Source organism: Salmo salar, chromosome ssa12 (genome assembly GCF_905237065.1).
Source record: "Salmo salar chromosome ssa12, Ssal_v3.1, whole genome shotgun sequence".
Lineage (NCBI taxonomy): Eukaryota > Metazoa > Chordata > Actinopteri > Salmoniformes > Salmonidae > Salmo > Salmo salar.
The window spans coordinates 12,772,484-12,791,651 of record NC_059453.1 but is presented as its reverse complement, the minus strand read 5'-3'; the positions used below and the strand labels follow the sequence as shown (position 1 = coordinate 12,791,651).

General features: G+C 45.9%; 1 protein-coding gene across 1 annotated transcript; it reads left to right on the top strand.

The window, feature by feature from the left end:
• The first annotated feature begins 5,508 nt into the window (after nt 1-5,508).
• Nucleotides 5,509-18,919, top strand: LOC106594818 (heme-binding protein 1). Its single transcript, XM_045690733.1, has 7 exons — nt 5,509-5,691; nt 6,793-6,861; nt 6,949-7,030; nt 7,322-7,442; nt 8,357-8,496; nt 15,902-16,065; nt 16,367-18,919. Coding segments are annotated over exons 1-7 (993 nt in total). The 5' UTR covers nt 5,509-5,689; the 3' UTR covers nt 16,782-18,919.
• Nucleotides 18,920-19,168: the final 249 nt, after the last annotated feature.

Genomic DNA, 19,168 nt, shown 5'->3' with positions numbered 1-19,168 from the left:
TGTGGGAGAGACCGAGCGAGCCCCTATAGCCTAATCTACAACCTGCTTTAATATAGCATATCTATACAGTGAGTGGACAAAACATTAAGAAAACCTGTTCTTTTCCATGACATAGACTGACCAGGTGAAAGCTATGATCCCTTATTGATGTCACTGGTTAAATCCACTTCAATCAGTGTAGATGAAGGGGAGGAGACACGTTAAAGAAGGATTGTTAAGCCTTGAGACATGGATTGTGTATGTCATTCAGAGGGTGAATGGGCAAGACAAAAGATTGAAGTGCCTTTGACCGAGGTATGGTGGTAGGTGCCACGTGCCCCTGTTTGTGCCAAGAACTGCAACGCTGCTGGGTTTTTCATGCTCAACAGTTTCCCTTGTGTATCAAGCACGGACATCCAGCCAACTTGACACAACTGTGGGAAGCGGTGGAGTCAACATGGGCCAGCATCCCTGTGGAATGCTTTAGGCCCCTTGTAGAGTCCATACCCCGTAACAAATTGAGGCTGTTCTGAGGGCAAAAGGAGGTGCAACTCAATATTAGGAAGGTGTTCTTAATGTTTTGTACACTCAGTGTATACTGTCCACTAATACACACACACCTGTATGGCAACAGATTTAGGAATGTTATGCAAAGCTGTGGGTCAGGGTCAAGACTGGGCTTTAAAAAGAAGGCCCAATATAGCTCACCCAAGACCATTAAGACATGTAGGACAGGCCGTGTCACACAGGGAAAAGCGCAGAAGGAAAGGGTCGTTTCACACAGGGAAAAGGGCAGAAGGAAAGGGTCGTTTCACACAGGGAGGGGCAGAAGGAAAGGGTCGTTTCACACAGGGAAAAGGGCAGAAGGAAAGGGTCGTTTCACACAGGGAAAAGGGCAGAAGGAAAGGGTCGTTTCACACAGGGAAAAGGGCAGAAGGAAAGGGTCGTTTCACACAGGGAAAAGGGCAGAAGGAAAGGGTCGTTTCACACAGGGAAAAGGGCAGAAGGAAAGGGTCGTTTCACACAGGGAAAAGGGCAGAAGGAAAGGGTCGTTTCACACAGGGAAAAGGGCAGAAGGAAAGGGTCGTTTCACACAGGGAGGGGCAGAAGGAAAGGGTTGTTTCACACAGGGAAAAGGGCAGAAGGAAAGTGTCGTTTCACACAGGGAAAAGGGCAGAAGGAAAGTGGTGGCATTTGATTTAAAACATCCAAAACATATCAAAGAAAAGTCTTATTTAAACTGTCACCTTTAGCCTACCACTGAAGAAGTGTCTCTGGTGATCTGAATATTGATGCCAGCCTGTCATCTGTTCCTGGGGCACTGTCTGGCTGGGCCTACTGTAACTGGGGTGCTGTCTAGCTGGGCGTACTGTAACTGGGGTGCTGTCTAGCTGGGCGTACTGTAACTGGGGTGCTGTCTAGCTGGGCGTACTGTAACTGGGGTGCTGTCTGGCTGGGCGTACTGTAACTGGGGTGCTGTCTGGCTGGGCGTACTGTAACTGGGGTGCTGTCTAGCTGGGCGTACTGTAACTGGGGTGCTGTCTGGCTGGGCGTACTGTAACTGGGGTGGGGTCTAGCTGGGCGTACTGTAACTGGGGTGCTGTCTAGCTGGGCCTACTGTAACTGGGGTGCTGTCTAGCTGGGCGTACTGTAACTGGGGTGCTGTCTAGCTGGGCGTACTGTAACTGGGGTGCTGTCTAGCTGGGCCTACTGTAACTGGGGTGCTGTCTGGCTGGGCGTACTGTAACTGGGGTGCTGTCTGGCTGGGCGTACTGTAACTGGGGTGCTGTCTAGCTGGGCGTACTGTAACTGGGGTGCTGTCTAGCTGGGCGTACTGTAACTGGGGTGCTGTCTAGCTGGGCGTACTGTAACTGGGGTGCTGTCTAGCTGGGCGTACTGTAACTGGGGTGCTGTCTAGCTGGGCGTACTGTAACTGGGGCGCTGTCTGGCTGGGCCTACTGTAACTGGGGCGCTGTCTGGCTGGGCCTACTGTAACTGCTTGCCGAAACCAGCGTATTTATGCAGCTCTAGGCACCCCTGGCCACGCCCACAGCTGCAGGAAGTAGGGGTGCTGAGGGAGCTGCAGCACCCCCTGAAAAATCAGAATAAAAAATGTTAATTAATAGAATCTATTATTTTTGGAGAAAAAAATTCTCACAAAAGTAGTGCACTGGGCCTTTACTAGTATAAGTGGACTGATATAGACAACAAAAAATCAGCGTCTTAGCTTTGGCAAAAAAAGGTAGTTAGATAATTAGGAACAGAATCAGGATTCAATAGTTGGAACTGTTAGAGTTGTTGCCCTGCCTCTTTCTCTGTGATGTCATTCTAATGGAATCTAGAAAGAACAAAACATTGTCCTCAAACATTTGCATCAAATGGTGCAAAGTTATGGACAAAGACACAAAACATCCACATCAAATTAAATAACATGGAAAACAACCACTTTTTGTTCACTTATTCATTTGCCATCCTTACAAACCACTTAATGTAAATGTACATGACTGTACATGACTGGTTTTAGGCTCGGTTTCTGTTCAGCACTTTGATATATCAGCTGATGTAAGAAGGGCTATATAAATACATTTGATTTTGTACATAGGCAGGTCATCTGGGTTTATACCTGTAGATTTTCTGTCAGCCTGTAGAAAAACAATGACCACTACAGTAATTGACTGTCACACTCTTCTTCGTCTGAAGATAAAGAGAAGTCATCGTCGGAAAAGTGGACCAATACGCAGCGGGGTTATGTGTACTCATCTTCTTTTTATTATGGATAAGAAGGTAAACCGTAAAACAAAAACACAGGAAAACACACCGACGACTAACAGGCTTGTAAGGCACAAAGCTATACACAGCAATTAATCTCCCACAAACCCAAACACATACCTATATATAGGACTCTCAATCAGAGGCAACTAGAAACACCTGCCTCCAATTGAGAGTCCAACACCCAAACCTAAACATAGAAAACTGAACTAGACAGAATGTAGAAATACCAACCTAGAACATACCCAAAACCCAGAACTAACAAATCAAACACCCTAATACACAACCAACCACCCCGAACCACATAAAACATATACCCTCTGCCACGTCCTGACCAAACTACAATTACAAATAATCCCTAATACTGGTCAGGACGTGACATTGACTACATTGAGACATCAAGAGGTTTGTGATGTTGTGATGCCATGATGTGACTCAGGTGGGAGAGCATGGTGCTTTGCAACGCTAGGATTGTGGGTTTGACTCCTATGCGGGACCAGTATGAAAATGTATGCACTCACTGTTGTAAGTTGCTCTGGATAAGCGTGTCTGCTAAAATGGAAAAGGAATGAATAAACCGTTTCAGCTTTCACATAGAAATAAATTGCATTTGCGAAGTATTTCAAGAAACTGGGAAACATATATTAACCCTTGTGTAGTCTTGACATTCTGTATACTCCCCTTGTCCTACGGGTCAACAATGACCCGCCGTCACTAAACCCCTAAAATAAAGCAGTTTAATGGAATTTTAAACCCCAAATCTATTCTGCATGAAGAAACAACCTGTCATTCATCCCAAACTTTGTGAATACCTTGGTTTTCCCTCTTCACAATGCAGATAGACTGCATTTAATCAGTGGACACCACTGGTTTTTATTACAACACACCTGTCATAGTTGTTTTCTTTACTAAAGTAGAGGTTTATTATTATTGTTATTGCTAACGGTACTGCATAGGTGTAAACATTCATTTTTTAGCAAAAGATAGCACTTGTATAGCCTAAGAAAGTAGCAGAAATGTGCAGAAAGTAGTTTTGAATGCATTTTATTGAAGGGAAACAATAAGTCTTGAATTTTTTTGGCAACATAGTGATATATTCTTATATACTGTACAATGAGGAATTCAACTACAAAATACTAGTCTTCTCCCATTTTTTTAACCATTGCCCCCACCCACAAGGTGTATAAACAACAACAATAAATAAGAATAAGATAATAGATACAAAACAAAAAGGTGAAGAACATAAATCAATCAACTCTAATTAGCACATGCAGGACAGTATGCAAGTGTGTGTGCATGGACTTTGCAGATGTATTTCTCACATGTGCAGCACATAGTATTTGTTTTACAGTCCTTCTTTGCGGGGCAGAATTGGCATTTCCTCCTCTTGCCTGCCCCAGCTGCAGCCTCAGGTGGATCAGGACAAGATTCAGCTGAACAGCTTTCACAAGCGCTGCAGAGGCTGCTGTGCGGGGGAGGCGCTCCCTTCTTTGAATGTGTGGGGTTACAAGTGCCTTTCCCAGCTGCTCCAGGAACACCCTCATCTTGTTCCGCTTTTCAGGCATCCAGGTAGGGTTGATCTTGTTCCATATCACAAAGGCATTGTATGAGGACACATCAATGATGTTATGGAAGATGACCAGGGGCCAGCGGGCAGTCATCTTCCTGCAGCTGTAAGTTCCAATCACCTTGTCCAGGTTGTCCACACCTTTGTTGTGGTTGTAGTCCAGGATGATGACTGGCTTCCTGTCCTCACGATCACTGATCTTAGCCATTTTGTGCAGTGTGCTCAGGAGGACCACATTCTTGTTCCTCTTTGGGAGGTAAGAAACTAGAGTGGTGCTGGGGGTGAAGGAAAACTTTGATGAGAAGGCCTCTCTCCCCCTTGTTGCGAGGAGTGCAGGGGGGAGCTCAGGCTTGTTCTTTCTAACTGTGCCAGCCATGGTGATCTTCCTCTTCAGGAGCTGCTGTCTGAGTTCAATCAGTAGCACATAATCTCAATTTCTCAATGTGTGTGTGTGTGTGTGTGTGTGTGTGTGTGTGTGTGTGTGTGTGTGTGTGTGTGTGTGTGTGTGTGTGTGTGTGTAAGTCGCTCTGGATAAGAGCGTCTGCTAAATGACTTAAATGTAATGTGTGTGTGTGTAAATTATTTTATAACTGCCGGTTCAAAAATAAAGAAAGTCGCACACTCCATATATAAACTCACAGCAATTGAATGGGTATTTACCAATGTTTGGGCATCACAGTGCCTTCCTCAGGGTGAAATGACCCTAAGACAATCTTTATACTCTGGTGGTGTCCAGCTTTAATGGAAATATGAACAAAGGCGATGTTTCACTTCTTCTGTTGGGGTCACTCTAGGAAAAGTCATCAAATTTAAAGTTGAAAAAAGATCATTTAGGGGTTTTTCTTTGCTGTTGAACAGAGTGGGGGTCATTTTTTACCCTTAAAACAACACAAGAGTTAAGCAATAATGTTTTATATTCCACAAGTATTATCAGATTATCTGTTTTGTACAGATAATTATCAGACTCAAGTTACAAATGCTGGTAAACACTCAAATACATTTAGTTAAATGTTATTCACTAAAGGATTGCACTGGACCTTCACTAGTTCAGTATCAGCGGACCAGTATTGATGTCTTCAGTGCAGCCAGAAATCTGCATTAATTCTGCATCCCTTAAACTACTTCCCGCGGCTAACCCACGCCGCTGCATTACTAACACACACAGACACACCTGCGCCCCTCCGGTCGGCCGTTAGTGGGCCAGCCCAGACCTGGTTGTGGTTTCGTAAGCAGCGCGAGCTGCAGTAGACTATAAAGCTACTGCTGATCTAGCTGGGTGACTGTCGTCGTCCTCCAGAGCGCACAAAGCACGCAGTAGCCTAGTCATATTTCACCGGCGGATAACGGACACGGGACAGGACACTCCTCGTCACAATGTGAGTTCTCATACTGCATGTTTGCTGGTGTTTAGTGGACTATGTTGGGCAAGTGCGTTTTCATTATTGCATATTGTTTTCTTAAAGCAAATGGGACCATTTTTGTTAGGTTTATTTGTTTTACTTCAACGTGTGTGTGGGACGAGAGTAATTCTATGGGTAAGGTTTTTGAAATCATTTTTGTAGTTGTATAACAAAATAGGAGAAAGAAAGTGTAAAGTGGGTGTGACATTGACCTGAGCAGCAAAATGACGCATTGCTTGCGCATCTCACGGAGAGAGAGCAGTAGAAAGAGAGAGAGAAAGAGACAGAGGGAGGGAGAGTCTGTTTCTGAGCCACCCCCTCTCATGTTTCGGTCCGCTGCATCAATATTAACCGGGTCCTGGCGGAGGAAAGGCAAGCACAGTGTGTCTTCCGCATTGAAACGCCACCGTTGGCTCGCTTCCAACCGTTTAAATAACGGCTGTTAGCTGAGTTGAGTAACGGGATTGTTTCTGCCCTGCAGTAGGTCAGTGGTTGATAAGGATCTAGTTAAGACCATTGGCATCATTATCTTTTCCACCGTGACCTCAGATTGCCTGTTCTGCTGCTGATGCTGGGACTAGTGCAGAGAGAGTATGACGATGCAGCAAAATCTCTCTCCCTATTTATCTCTCTCTCTTTCGCTCTCTTTCTCTCTCACACACACACACACACACACCCCTCCCTGCTCTCTCTCTCCCTCTCAGAGGATAATGTGCCCCATTGTACCTCTGCAGAAAACACCATCACACACACACTCACACCCACACACCATCACACACACCATCACACATCACACACACACCATCACACACAAACCATCACACACACACCATCACACACCATCACACACACACTCACACCATCACACACACCAACACACACACATCATCACACACACACCAACACACACACACACATCACTAGACAGTGGATATGAACAGGTGTGTGTGTGTGTGTGTGTGTGTGTGTGTGTGTGTGTGTGTGTGTGTGTGTGTGTGTGTGTGTGTGTGTGTGTGTGTGTGTGTGTGTGTGTGTGTGTGTGTGTGTGTGTGTGTGTGTGTGTGTGTGTGTCCTCAGGGAGTTGTTCCCAGGGCTGGTGGTGCTGGGGGCTCTAATGGTTTCAGTTGGTGCTGAAGGCGGCGTCGGGTAAGACAATCTCTCATTTTCAATGACACACCTTTAGTGTGTGTGTGTGTGTTTTAATAGTGTCTCATTGTATCTTCTGTCCTCTAGCCCCAGCAACAACTCCAGTTTCTGCTCCGAGTCAAAGGAATGTCTGGAGTATGAGCTGGTGTGCAAAACAGATGAATATGAGGCAAGTGGACACACACACCATCACAGGCACATACCATTACACACACACGCACATACCATTACACAGACACGCACACACACACACACACACACACACACACCATCACATACACACACACCCACCATCACACGCACACACGCACACACACACACACACACACACACACACACACACACACACACACACACACACACACACACACACACACACACACACACACACAGATAGACGGACACCTGCACCTACATGTTAAACGTCTCCTTCAATAATATTTGTGTGTGCGTTTGTCAGGTCCGTCACTACAGTCCTACTCGTTGGGTGTCTACGGATGCGGAGGCCTACTTCATGGGGGTGGGAGCAGCCGTGGCCTTCAGGAGACTGTTCCAGTACATCACTGGAGACAACAACGGAGGTAAGAGACTGTTCCAGTACATCACTGGAGACAACAACGGAGGTAAGAGACTGTTCCAGTACATCACTGGAGACAACAACAGAGGTAAGAGACTGTTCCAGTACATCACTGGAGACAACAACAGAGGTAAGAGACTGTTCCAGTACATCACTGGAGACAACAACGGAGGTAAGAGACTGTTCCAGTACATCACTGGAGACAGCAACAGAGGTAAGAGACTGTTTCAGTACATCACTGGAGACAACAACAGAGGTAAGAGACTGTTCCAGTACATCACTGGAGACAACAACAGAAGTAAGAGACTGTTCCAGTACATCACTGGAGACAACAACAGAGGTAAGAGACTGTTCCAGTACATCACTGGAGACAACAACAGAGGTAAGAGACTGTTCCAGTACATCACTGGAGACAGCAACAGAGGTAAGAGACTGTTTCAGTACATCACTGGAGACAACAACAGAGGTAAGAGACTGTTCCAGTACATCACTGGAGACAACAACAGAGGTAAGAGACTGTTCCAGTACATCACTGGAGACAACAACAGAGGTAAGAGACTGTTCCAGTACATCACTGGAGACAACAACAGAAGTAAGAGACTGTTCCAGTACATCACTGGAGACAACAACGGAGGTAAGAGACTGTTCCAGTACATCACTGGAGACAACAACAGAGGTAAGAGACTGTTCCAGTACATCACTGGAGACAACAACAGAGGTAAGAGACTGTTCTAGTACATCACTGGAGACAACAACAGAGGTAAGAGAATGAGAGAGTGTGTTTAGTCCTGTGTGTCTGAATTTACACATTTTGAGAACATTGTAACTCTACACAATGCACTGTGTGTCTGAATACTATACATCTCTAAATGGATATGTCTGTGCGTCTGCGCGTCTGCGTGTCTGTGCGTCCGCCAGGTCTCCAGATGGAGATGACTGCCCCAGTCCTGGTGAGGATCCCTGAGGAGACCAGGATCTGGGAACCAGCCATCTACACCCTCAGTTTCCTGCTTCCAGCAGCCTATCAGGAGAGGCCTCCCACACCCACCGACGACAAGGTGAGTCTGGCTGGTCAACCCTCCAATCAGAAAACAGGTGGAACGAACACGTCACACAGTTAATATTATGATGTATGCCATTTTAGCAGAGGTGTTTATCCAAAGCCAGTTACAGTAGTAGTGAGTGTGTGTATATTTATATATACTGCTCAAAAAAAAAGGGAACACTAAAATAACACGTCCTAGATCTCAATTAATGAAATAATCTTATTAAATACTTTTTTCTTTACATAGTTGAATGTGCTGACAACAAAATCACACAAAAATAATCAATGGAAATCCAATTTATCAACCCATGGAGGTCTGGATTTGGAGTCACACTCAAAATTAAAGTGGAAAACCACACTACAGGCTGATCCAACTTTGATGTAATGTCCTTAAAACAAGTCAAAAAGAGGCTCAGTAGTGTGTGTGGCCTCCACGTGCCTGTATGACCTCCCTACAACGCCTGCGCATGCTCCTGATGAAGTGGCGGATGGTCTCCTGAGGGATCTCCTCCCAGACCTGGACTAAAGCATCCGCCAACTCCTGGACAGTCTGTGGTGCAATGTGGCGTTGGTGGATGGAGCGAGACATGATGTCCCAGATGTGCTCAATTGGATTCAGGTCTGGGGAACGGGCGGGCCAGTCCATAGCATCAATGCCTTCCTCTTTCAGGAACTGCTGACCCACTCCAGCCACATGAGGTCTAGCATTGTCTTGCATTATGAGGAACCCAGGGCCAACCGCACCAGCATATGGTCTCACAAGGGGTCTGAGGATCTCATCTCGGTACCTAATGGCAGTCAGGCTACCTCTGGCGAGCACATGGAGGGCTGTGCGGCCCCCCAAAGAAATGCCACCCCACACCATGACTGACCCACCGCCAAACCGGTCATGCTGGAGGATGTTGCAGGCAGCAGAACGTTCTCCACGGCGTCTCCAGACTCTGTCACGTCTGTCACATGTGCTCAGTGTGAACCTGCTTCATCTGTGAAGAGCACAGGGCGCCAGTGGCGAATTTGCCAATCTTGGTGTTCTCTGGCAAATGCCAAACGTCCTGCACGGTGTTGGGCTGTAAGCACAACCCCTACCTGTGGACGTCGGGCCCTCATACCACCCTCATGGAGTCTGTTTCTGACCATTTGAGCAGACGCATGCACATTTGTGGCCTGCTGGAGGTCATTTTGCAGGGCTCTGGCAGTGCTCCTCCTGCTCCTCCTTGCACAAAGGCGGAGGTAGCGGTCCTGCTGCTGGGTTGTTGCGCTCCTACGGCCTCCTCCACGTCTCCTGATGTACTGGCCTGTCTCCTGGTAGCGCCTCCATGCTCTGGACACTACGCTGACAGACACAGCAAACCTTCTTGCCACAGCTCGCATTGATGTGCCATCCTGGATGAGCTGCACTACCTGAGCCACTTGTGTGGGTTGTAGACTCCGTCTCATGCTACCACTAGAGTGAAAGCACCGCCAGCATTCAAAAGTGACCAAAACATCAGCCAGGAAGCATAAGAACTGAGAAGTGGTCAGTGGTCACCACCTGCCGAACCACTCCTTTATTGGGGGTGTCTTGTTAATTGCCTATAATTTCCACCTGTTGTCTGTTCCATTTGCACAACAGCATGTGAAATTTATTGTCAATCAGTGTTGCTTCCTAAGTGGACAGTTTGATTTCACAGAAGTGTGATTGACTTGGAGTTACATTGTGTTATTTCAGTGTTCCCTTTATTTTTTGAGCAGTGTATATTTCTAGCATGTGAGTGTGTGCGACCCCTGCGGGATTTGAACCCAGGAACTTGGCGTTCCTAGCGTTACACTACGCTGGTATACACAGTGATGTTCTCAACAGATGATGAATCAAGATGTTCTCTTCTGCTGTACAGTATACAGCTATGGAGCTGGGACCGGTCTGCAGTGCTACAAAAGTATCTGGACACCCCTTCAAATTAGTGGATTTGGCTGTTTCAGCCACACCCGTTGCTGACAGGTGTATAAAATCGAGCACACAGCCATGCGATGTCCATACACAAACATTGGTGGTAGAATAGCCCGTACTGACGAGCTCAGTGACTTTCAACGTGGCACCGTCATAGGAGTCAATTCGTCAGATTTCTGCCCTGCTAGAGCTGCCACAGTCAACTGTAAGTGCTGTTATTGTGAAGTGGAAACGTCTAGGAAAAAACAGCTCAGCCACGAAGTGGTAGACCACACAAGCTCACAGAACGGGACCGCCGAGTGCTGAAGCGCGTAAAAATCATCTGTCCTCAGTTGCAACACTCTCTACTGAGTTACAAACTGCCTCTGGAAGCAACGTCAGCACAAGAACTGTTCATTGGGAGCTTCATGAAATGGGTTTCCATGGCCGAGCAGCTGCACACAAGCCTAACAGCACCATGTGCAATGCCAAGCGTCGGCTGGAGGGGTGTACATATAAATACATATGTATATATTCTTATTCCATCCCTTTAGATGTGTGTATATTAGGTATTGTTGTGGAATTGTTAGATATTACTTATAAGATATTGCTGCACTGTCGGGAACTAGAAGCATTAGAATTTCGCTACACCCGCAATAACATCTACTAACCATGTGTATGTGACCAATAGAATTTGATTTGTAAAGCTCGCCATCATTGGACTCTGGAACAGTGGAAACGCATTCTCTGGAGTGATGAATCACGGTTCACCATCTGGCAGTCCGACGGACAAATCTGAGTTTGGCCGTTCCCATGAATACGCTACCTGCCCCTATGCATAGCGCCAACTGTAAAGTTTGGTGGAGGAGGAATAAGGGTCTGAGGCTGTTTTTCGTGGTTCGGGCTAGGCCCCTTAGTTCCAGTTAAGGGAAATGTTAACGCTACAGCATACAATGACATTCTAGACTATTCTGTGTTTCCAACTTTGTGGCAACAGTTTGGGGAAGGCCCTTTCCTGTTTCAGCATGACAATGCCCCTGTGCACAAGCGAGGTCCATAGAGAAATGGTTTGTCGAGATCGATGTGGAAGAACTTGACTGGCCTGCACAGAGCCCTGACCTCAACCCCATGGAACACCTTTGGGATGAATTGGGACACCGACTGTGAGCCAGCCCTAATCGGCCAACGTCAGTGCTCAACCTCACTAATACTCTTGTGGTTGAATGGAAGCAAGTCCCCGCAGTAATGTTCCAACATCTAGTGGAAAGCTTTCCCAGAAGAGTGGAGGCTGTTATAGCAGCAAAGGGGGGACCAACTTCATATTAATGCCCATGATTTTGGAATGAGATGTTACGTACTTTTGGCCATGTAGTAGTGTATCTACACTGAGTTGACAAAAAAATTATGCTCTGCTCTTTCCATGACGTAGACTGATCAGGTGAATCCAGATGAAAGCTATGACCCCTTATTGATGTCACTTGTTAAATCTACTTCAATCGGTGTAGATGAAGGGGAGGAGACAGGTTAAATACGTTTTTTTAAGCCTTGAGACAATAGAGACGTGCCTTTGAACGGGGTATGGTAGTAGGTGCAAGGCACACCGGTTTGTGTCAAGAACTGCAATGCTGCTGGGTTTTTCACGCTCAAAAGTTTCCCGTGTGTATCAAGCATGGGAAGCATTGGAATCATCATGAGCCAGCATCCCTGTGGAACGCTTTCGACACCTTGTAGAGTCCATGCCCCAACAAATTGGGGCTGTTCTGAGGTCAAAATGAGGGGAGATATTGTTCTATGATCTATATACAGTGAGGGAAAAAAGTATTTGATCCCCTGCTGATTTTGTACGTTTGCCCACTGACAAAGAAATTATCAGTCTATAATTTTAATGGTAGGTTTATTTGAACAGAATAACAACAACAAAAATCCATAAAAATGCATGTCAAAAATGTTATAAATTGATTTGCATTTTAATGAGGGAAATAAGTATTTGACCCCCTCTCAATCAGAAAGATTTCTGTCTCCCAGGTGTCTTTTATACAGGTAACGAGCTGAGATTAGGAGCACACTCTTAAAGGGAGTGCTCCTAATCTGTGTGTTACCTGTATAAAAGACACCTGTCCACAGAAGCAAACAATCAATCAGATTCCAAACTCTCCACCATGGCAAAGACCAAAGAGCCCTCCAAGGATGTCAGGGACAAGATTGTAGACCTACACAAGGCTGCAATGGGCTACAAGACCATCGCCAAGCAGCTTGGTGAGAAGGTGACAACAGTTGTTGGGATTATTCGCAAATGGAAGAAACACAAGAGAACTGTCAATCTCCCTCGGCCTTGGGCTCCATGCAAGATCTCACCTCATGGAGTTGCAATGATCATTAGAACGGTGAGGAATCAGCCCAGAAGTACACAGGAGGATCTTGTCAATGATCTCAAGGCAGCTGGGACCATAGTCACCAAGAAAACAATTGGTAACACATTACGCCGTGAAGGACTGAAATCCTGCAGCGCCCGCAAGGTCCCCCTGCTCAAGAAAGCACATATACATGCCCGTCTGAAGTTTGCCAATGAACATCTGAATGATTCAGAGGACAACTGGGTGAAAGTGTTGTGTCAGATGAGACCAAAATGGAGCTCTTTGGCATCAACTCAACTCGCCGTGTTTGGAGGAGGAGGAATGCTGCCTATGACCCCAAGAATACCATCCCCACCATCTAACATTGAGGTGGAAACATTATGCTTTGGGGGTGTTTTTCTGCTAAGGGGACAGGACAACTTCACCGCATCAAAGGGACGATGGACGGGGCCATGTACCGTCAAATCTTGGGTGAGAACCTCCCTCCCTCAGCCAGGGCATTGAAAATGGGTCGTGGATGGGTATTCCAGCATGACAATGACCCAAAACACACGGCCAAGGCAACAAAGGAGTGGCTCAAGAAGAAGCACATTAAGGTCCTGGAGTGGCCTAGCCAGTCTCCAGACCTTAATCCCATAGAAAATCTGTGGAGGGAGCTGAAGGTTCGAGTTGCCAAACGTCAGCCTCGAAACCTTAATGGCTTTGAGAAGATCTGCAAAGAGGACTGGGAGTTTTGCAGAGGGTCAAATACTTATTTCCCTCATTTAAAATGCAAATCATTTTATAACATTTTTGACATGCGTTTTTCTGGATTTTTTGTTGTTGTTATTCTGTCTCTCACTGTTCAAATAAACCTACAATTAAAATTATAGACTGATCATTTCTTTGTCAGTGGGCAAACGTACAAAATCTGCAGGGGATCAAATACTTTTTTCCCCTCACTGTATCTGTGGGGATAATGTTCTATGATCTATGTATCTGTGGGGATAATGTTCTATGATCTATATATGTGGGGATAATGTTCTATGATCTATATATCTGTGGGGATATTGTTCTATGATCTATATATCTGTGGGAATAATGTTCTATGATCTATATATATATATATATATATATATATATATATATATATATATATATATATATATACAGTGGGGAGAACAAGTATTTGATACACTGCCGATTTTGCAGGTTTTCCTACTTACAAAGCATGTAGAGGTCTGTAATTTTTATCATAGGTACACTTCAACTGTGAGAGACGGAATCTAAAACAAAAATCCAGAAAATCACATTATATGATTTTTAAGTAATTAATTTGCATTTTATTGCATGACATAAGTATTTGATCACCTACCAACCAGTAAGAATTCCGGCTCTCACAGACCTGTTAGTTTTTCTTTAAGGAGCCCTCCTGTTCTCCACTCATTACCTGTATTAACTGCACCTGTTTGAACTCGTTACCTGTATAAAAGACACCTGTCCACACACTCAATCAAACAGACTCCAACCTCTCCACAATGGCCAAAACCAGAGAGCTATGTAAGGACATCAGTGATAAAATTGTAGACCTGCACAAGGCCGGGATGGGCTACAGGACAATAGGCAAGCAGCTTGGTGAGAAGGCAACAACTGTTGGCGCAATTATTAGAAAATGGAAGAAGTTCAAGATGACGGTCAATCACCCTCGGTCTGGGGCTCCATGCAAGATCTCACCTCGTGGGGCATCAATGATCATGAGGAAGGTGAGGGATCAGCCCAGAACTACATGGCAGGACCTGGTCAATGACCTGAAGAGAGCTGGGACCACAGTCTCAAAGAAAACCATTAGTAACACACTACGCCGTCATGGATTAAAATCCTGCGCACGCAAGGTTCCCCTGCTCAAGCCAGCGCATGTCCAGGCCCGTCTGAAGTTTGCCAATGACCATCTGGATGATCCAGAGGAGGATTGTGAGAAGGTCATGTGGTCTGATGAGACAAAAATTGAGCTTTTTGGTCTAAACTCCACTCGCCGTGTTTGGAGGAAGAAGAAGGATGAGTACAACCCCAAGAACACCATCCCAACCGTGAAGCATGGAGGTGGAAACATCATTCTTTGGGAATGCTTTTCTGCAAAGGGGACAGGACGACTGCACCGTATTGAGGGGAGGATGGATGGGGCCATGTATTGCGAGATCTTGGCCAACAACCTCCTTCCCTCAGTAAGAGCATTGAAGATGGGTCGTGGCTGGGTCTTCCAGCATGAGAACGACCCGAAACACACAGCCAGGGCAACTAAGGAGTGGCTCCGTAAGAAGCATCTCAAGGTCCTGGAGTGGCCTAGCCAGTCTCCAGACCTGAACCCAATAGAAAATCTTTGGAGGGAGCTGAAAGTCCGTATTGCCCAGCGGCATCCCCGAAACCTGAAGGATCTGGAGAAGGTCTGTGGGCCAAAATCCCTGCTGCAGTGTGTGCAAACCTGGTCAAGAAGTACAGGAAACGTATGATATCTGTAATTGCAAACAAAGGTTTCTGTACCAAATATTAAGTTCTGCTTATCTGATGTATCAAATACTTATGTCATGCAATAAAATGCAAATTAATTACTTAAAAATCATACAATGTGATTTTCTGGATTTTTGTTTTAGATTCCGTCTCTCACAGTTGAAGTGTACCTATGATAAAAATTACATTTACGTCATTTAGCAGACGCTCTTATCCAGAGCGACTTACAAATTGGTGCATTCACCTTATGATATCAGACCTCTACATGCTTTGTAAGTAGGAAAACCTGCAAAATTGGCAGTGTATCAAATACTTGTTCTCCCCACTGTATGTGGGGATAATGTTCTATGATCTATATGTCTGTGGGAATAGTGATCTATTTATCTGTGGGGATAATGTTCTATGATCTATATATCTGTGGGGATAATGCTCTATGATCTATATATCTGTGGGGATAATGCTCTATGATCTATATATCTGTGGGGATAATGCTCTATGATCTATATATCTGTGGGGATAATGCTTTATGGTTCTGGAGTTATTTCTATCAGAGGGGATAATGACTTGAATTCTAAGGAATTGTGCCATGTCATTATGTCTGTGTGAACTAATCTAGGCCGGATGTTATCAGTGATGTTATAATGTGTTATTGTTGTTGGGATGTTTCTCTCTAGCTCTACTTTACTGAGATGCCCTCTATGGATGTGTACGTGCGTAGCTACGGAGGCTGGATGTTATCTGTAACCTCCAGGCTTCATGCTCACCTACTGACCAAGGAGCTGGCCAGAGTCCAGGCTGACTACAACCACACCTACCACTACGGAGTGGGTTACGACAGGTAGGCCTGGACACACACATATGCACAAACACATTTTTGCATGTACACACAAACTAATCTCAGATACACACACACACACACACACACACACACACACACACACACTATGATCTCATAAATACACATACACACCTCTCTCTCTCTCTCTCTCTCTCTCTCTCTCTCTCTCTCTCTCTTAGTATTGATTCTGTCCTGTGTTTCTGTCTATCTCTCTCTATCTATCCCACTTCCTATATGAACTGTCTGTCTGTCTGTCTGTCTGTCTGTGTCTGTATTGATTCTTTCCTGTGTTTCTCTCCAGTCCTCTGAAGCTGCTGAACAGACACAATGAGGTGTGGTACGTAGCTGAGGGAGAGGCCGTCTGCTCTGACCCCCAGGAACCAACCCCACCACACACACCTACCCCCACACACACACCCAACGCCACACCCAATGCCACACACACACCCAACACCTCACACACACCCAATGCCACACACATCTCCTCCAGCACCATCGCTGACTCCCCCTCAGATCTCCCAGCCAACCGGACACCCACCCCCTCCCAGGCCCCCGAGGTGACCCCCTCTCAGGGCCCGGTGGTCGGGGAGACCCCCTCGGCCAACAGCTCTGACCCCCAGGTGGACGGCCCCTGGAACAACACTGTCGAGGCCTCCCTGGAGGACACCCCCTCTGATAACTCTGTAGCCGACCCCACTGACCTCAACCTGGCCTAGCCCTGGAATACTATATATGACCCTGAACAGTAGAGGGGTACGGAGGGCTGCTGTGGTGATAGAGCTCCTTCAGTTAGATGTCCATTTGGGATTGGGCCCTTGCCTCAGTATTTACTGTAATACACCACCGCCCCCTACTGGTGTCATATTGTTACTACACATATTAGCTTTATTCACCTGCCGCTCACCTGCTCTCCATGTTACCACACTGACCTGTTATCCATGTTACCACACTGACCTGTTATCCATGTTACCACACTGATCTGTTATCCATGTTACCACACTGATCTGTTATCCATGTTACCACACTGATCTGTTATCCATGTTACCACACTGATCTGTTATCCATGTTACCACACTGATCTGTTATCCATGTTACCACACTGATCTGTTATCCATGTTACCACACTGATCTGTTATCCATGTTACCACACTGATCTGTTATCCATGTTACCACACTGATCTGTTATCCATGTTACCACACTGATCTGTTATCCATGTTACCACACTGATCTGTTATCCATGTTACCACACTGATCTGTTATCCATGTATCATATCAATTAATTAATCAATCGACCAATCAACAACAGACTTGGAGCTGCTTACCATATCCCTCTTTCCATAATGAATGTCAGCCCTACATAACAACTGTGTTGGTTTGAGTCAGCCCTACATAACAACTGTGTTGGTTTGAGTCAGCCCTACATAACAACTGTGTTGGTTTGAGTCAGCCCTACATAACAACTGTGTTGGCTTGAGTCAGCCCTACATAACAACTGTGTTGGTTTGAGTCAGCCCTACATAACAACTGTGTTGGCTTGACTCAGCCCTACATAACAACTGTGTTGGCTTGACTCAGCCCTACATCACAACTGTGTTGGTTTGACTCAGCCCTACATAACAACTGTGTTGGCTTGACTCAGCCCTACATAACAACTGTGTTGGCTTGAGTCAGCCCTACATAACAACTGTGTTGGCTTGACTCAGCCCTACATAACAACTGTGTTGGTTTGAGTCAGCCCTACATAACAACTGTGTTGGCTTGAGTCAGCCCTACATAACAACTGTGTTGGTTTGAGTCAGCCCTACATAACAACTGTGTTGGTTTGAGTCAGCCCTACATAACAACTGTGTTGGTTTGAGTCAGCCCTACGTAACAACTCAAGATCTAACCCTGGCCAATGGCAGCGCTGTAGATCATCCCACCCTGGCCAATGGCAGTGCTGTAGATCTCACCCTGACCAATGGCAGCGCTGTAGATCTAACCCTGGCCAATGGCAGCGCTGTAGATCTCACCCTGGCCAATGGCAGTGCTGTAGATCTCACCCTGACCAATGGCAGCGCTGGAGATCTCACCCTGGCCAATGGCAGTGCTGTAGATCTAACCCTGGCCAATGGCAGCGCTGTAGATCTAACCCTGGCCAACCAATGGCAGCGCTGTAGATCTCACCCTGGCCAATGGCAGTGCTGTAGATCTCACCTGGCCAATGGCAGCGCTGTAGATCTCACCTGGCCAATGGCAGCGCTGTAGATCTCACCCTGGCCAATGGCAGTGCTGTAGATCTCACCCTGGCCAATGGCAGCGCTGTAGATCTCACCCTGGCCAATGGCAGCGCTGTAGATCTCACCCTGGCCAATGGCAGCGCTGTAGATCTAACCCTGGCCAATGGCAGCGCTGTAGATCTCACCCTGGCCAATGGCAGCGCTGTAGATCTCACCCTGGCCAATGGCAGCGCTGTAGCAGTATGGTAGCTTTATTCTCCTTTATCATTATTCATTGTTTACAGAGAAACAGTTTTATTTCTGTCACACTGACTAGAAGGTTCTCCACTCGTTGTCGTCTCCGTTTTGTATTTATTTGTCATTATTTATAAATGTATTTTGTGTAGTTTGCGAGCAGCCTTTACATTCAGCTTGATATCAGTCGGTAGTGTATAATTACTCACCATGTTGTCTGTATGACTCTATGGTGTGTGTGAAAATGCTTAACTTGTATCATTAGTAAAATAGTCAAAATGTAACAATTTAAAAGTGATAGACTGATGTTTCATCTGTAATGTACCTGAGAAGGTTTCTGTTAGTCTGGTTGTAATACCTGTCAAGTCCTGAGGATGGCGCAATAAACCACTAAAACAAACGTACTGAGTCATAGAATTATTACTGTGTGGATTTGGACTTCACTAAACCAGAGTTCATATATTTATACGACTTCAACACCCTTTGAATGGAGATTGGTGTTTCTTCCAGGACTAGGTTTAATCTGTGTCTGGGACACCAGTTTCTAAATGTAAAGTCACAGATCCAGGCTGCATCACATCCGGCCGTGATTGGGAGTCCCATCAGGCGGCGCACAATTGGCCCCGCGTCGTCCGGGTTTGGCCGGTGT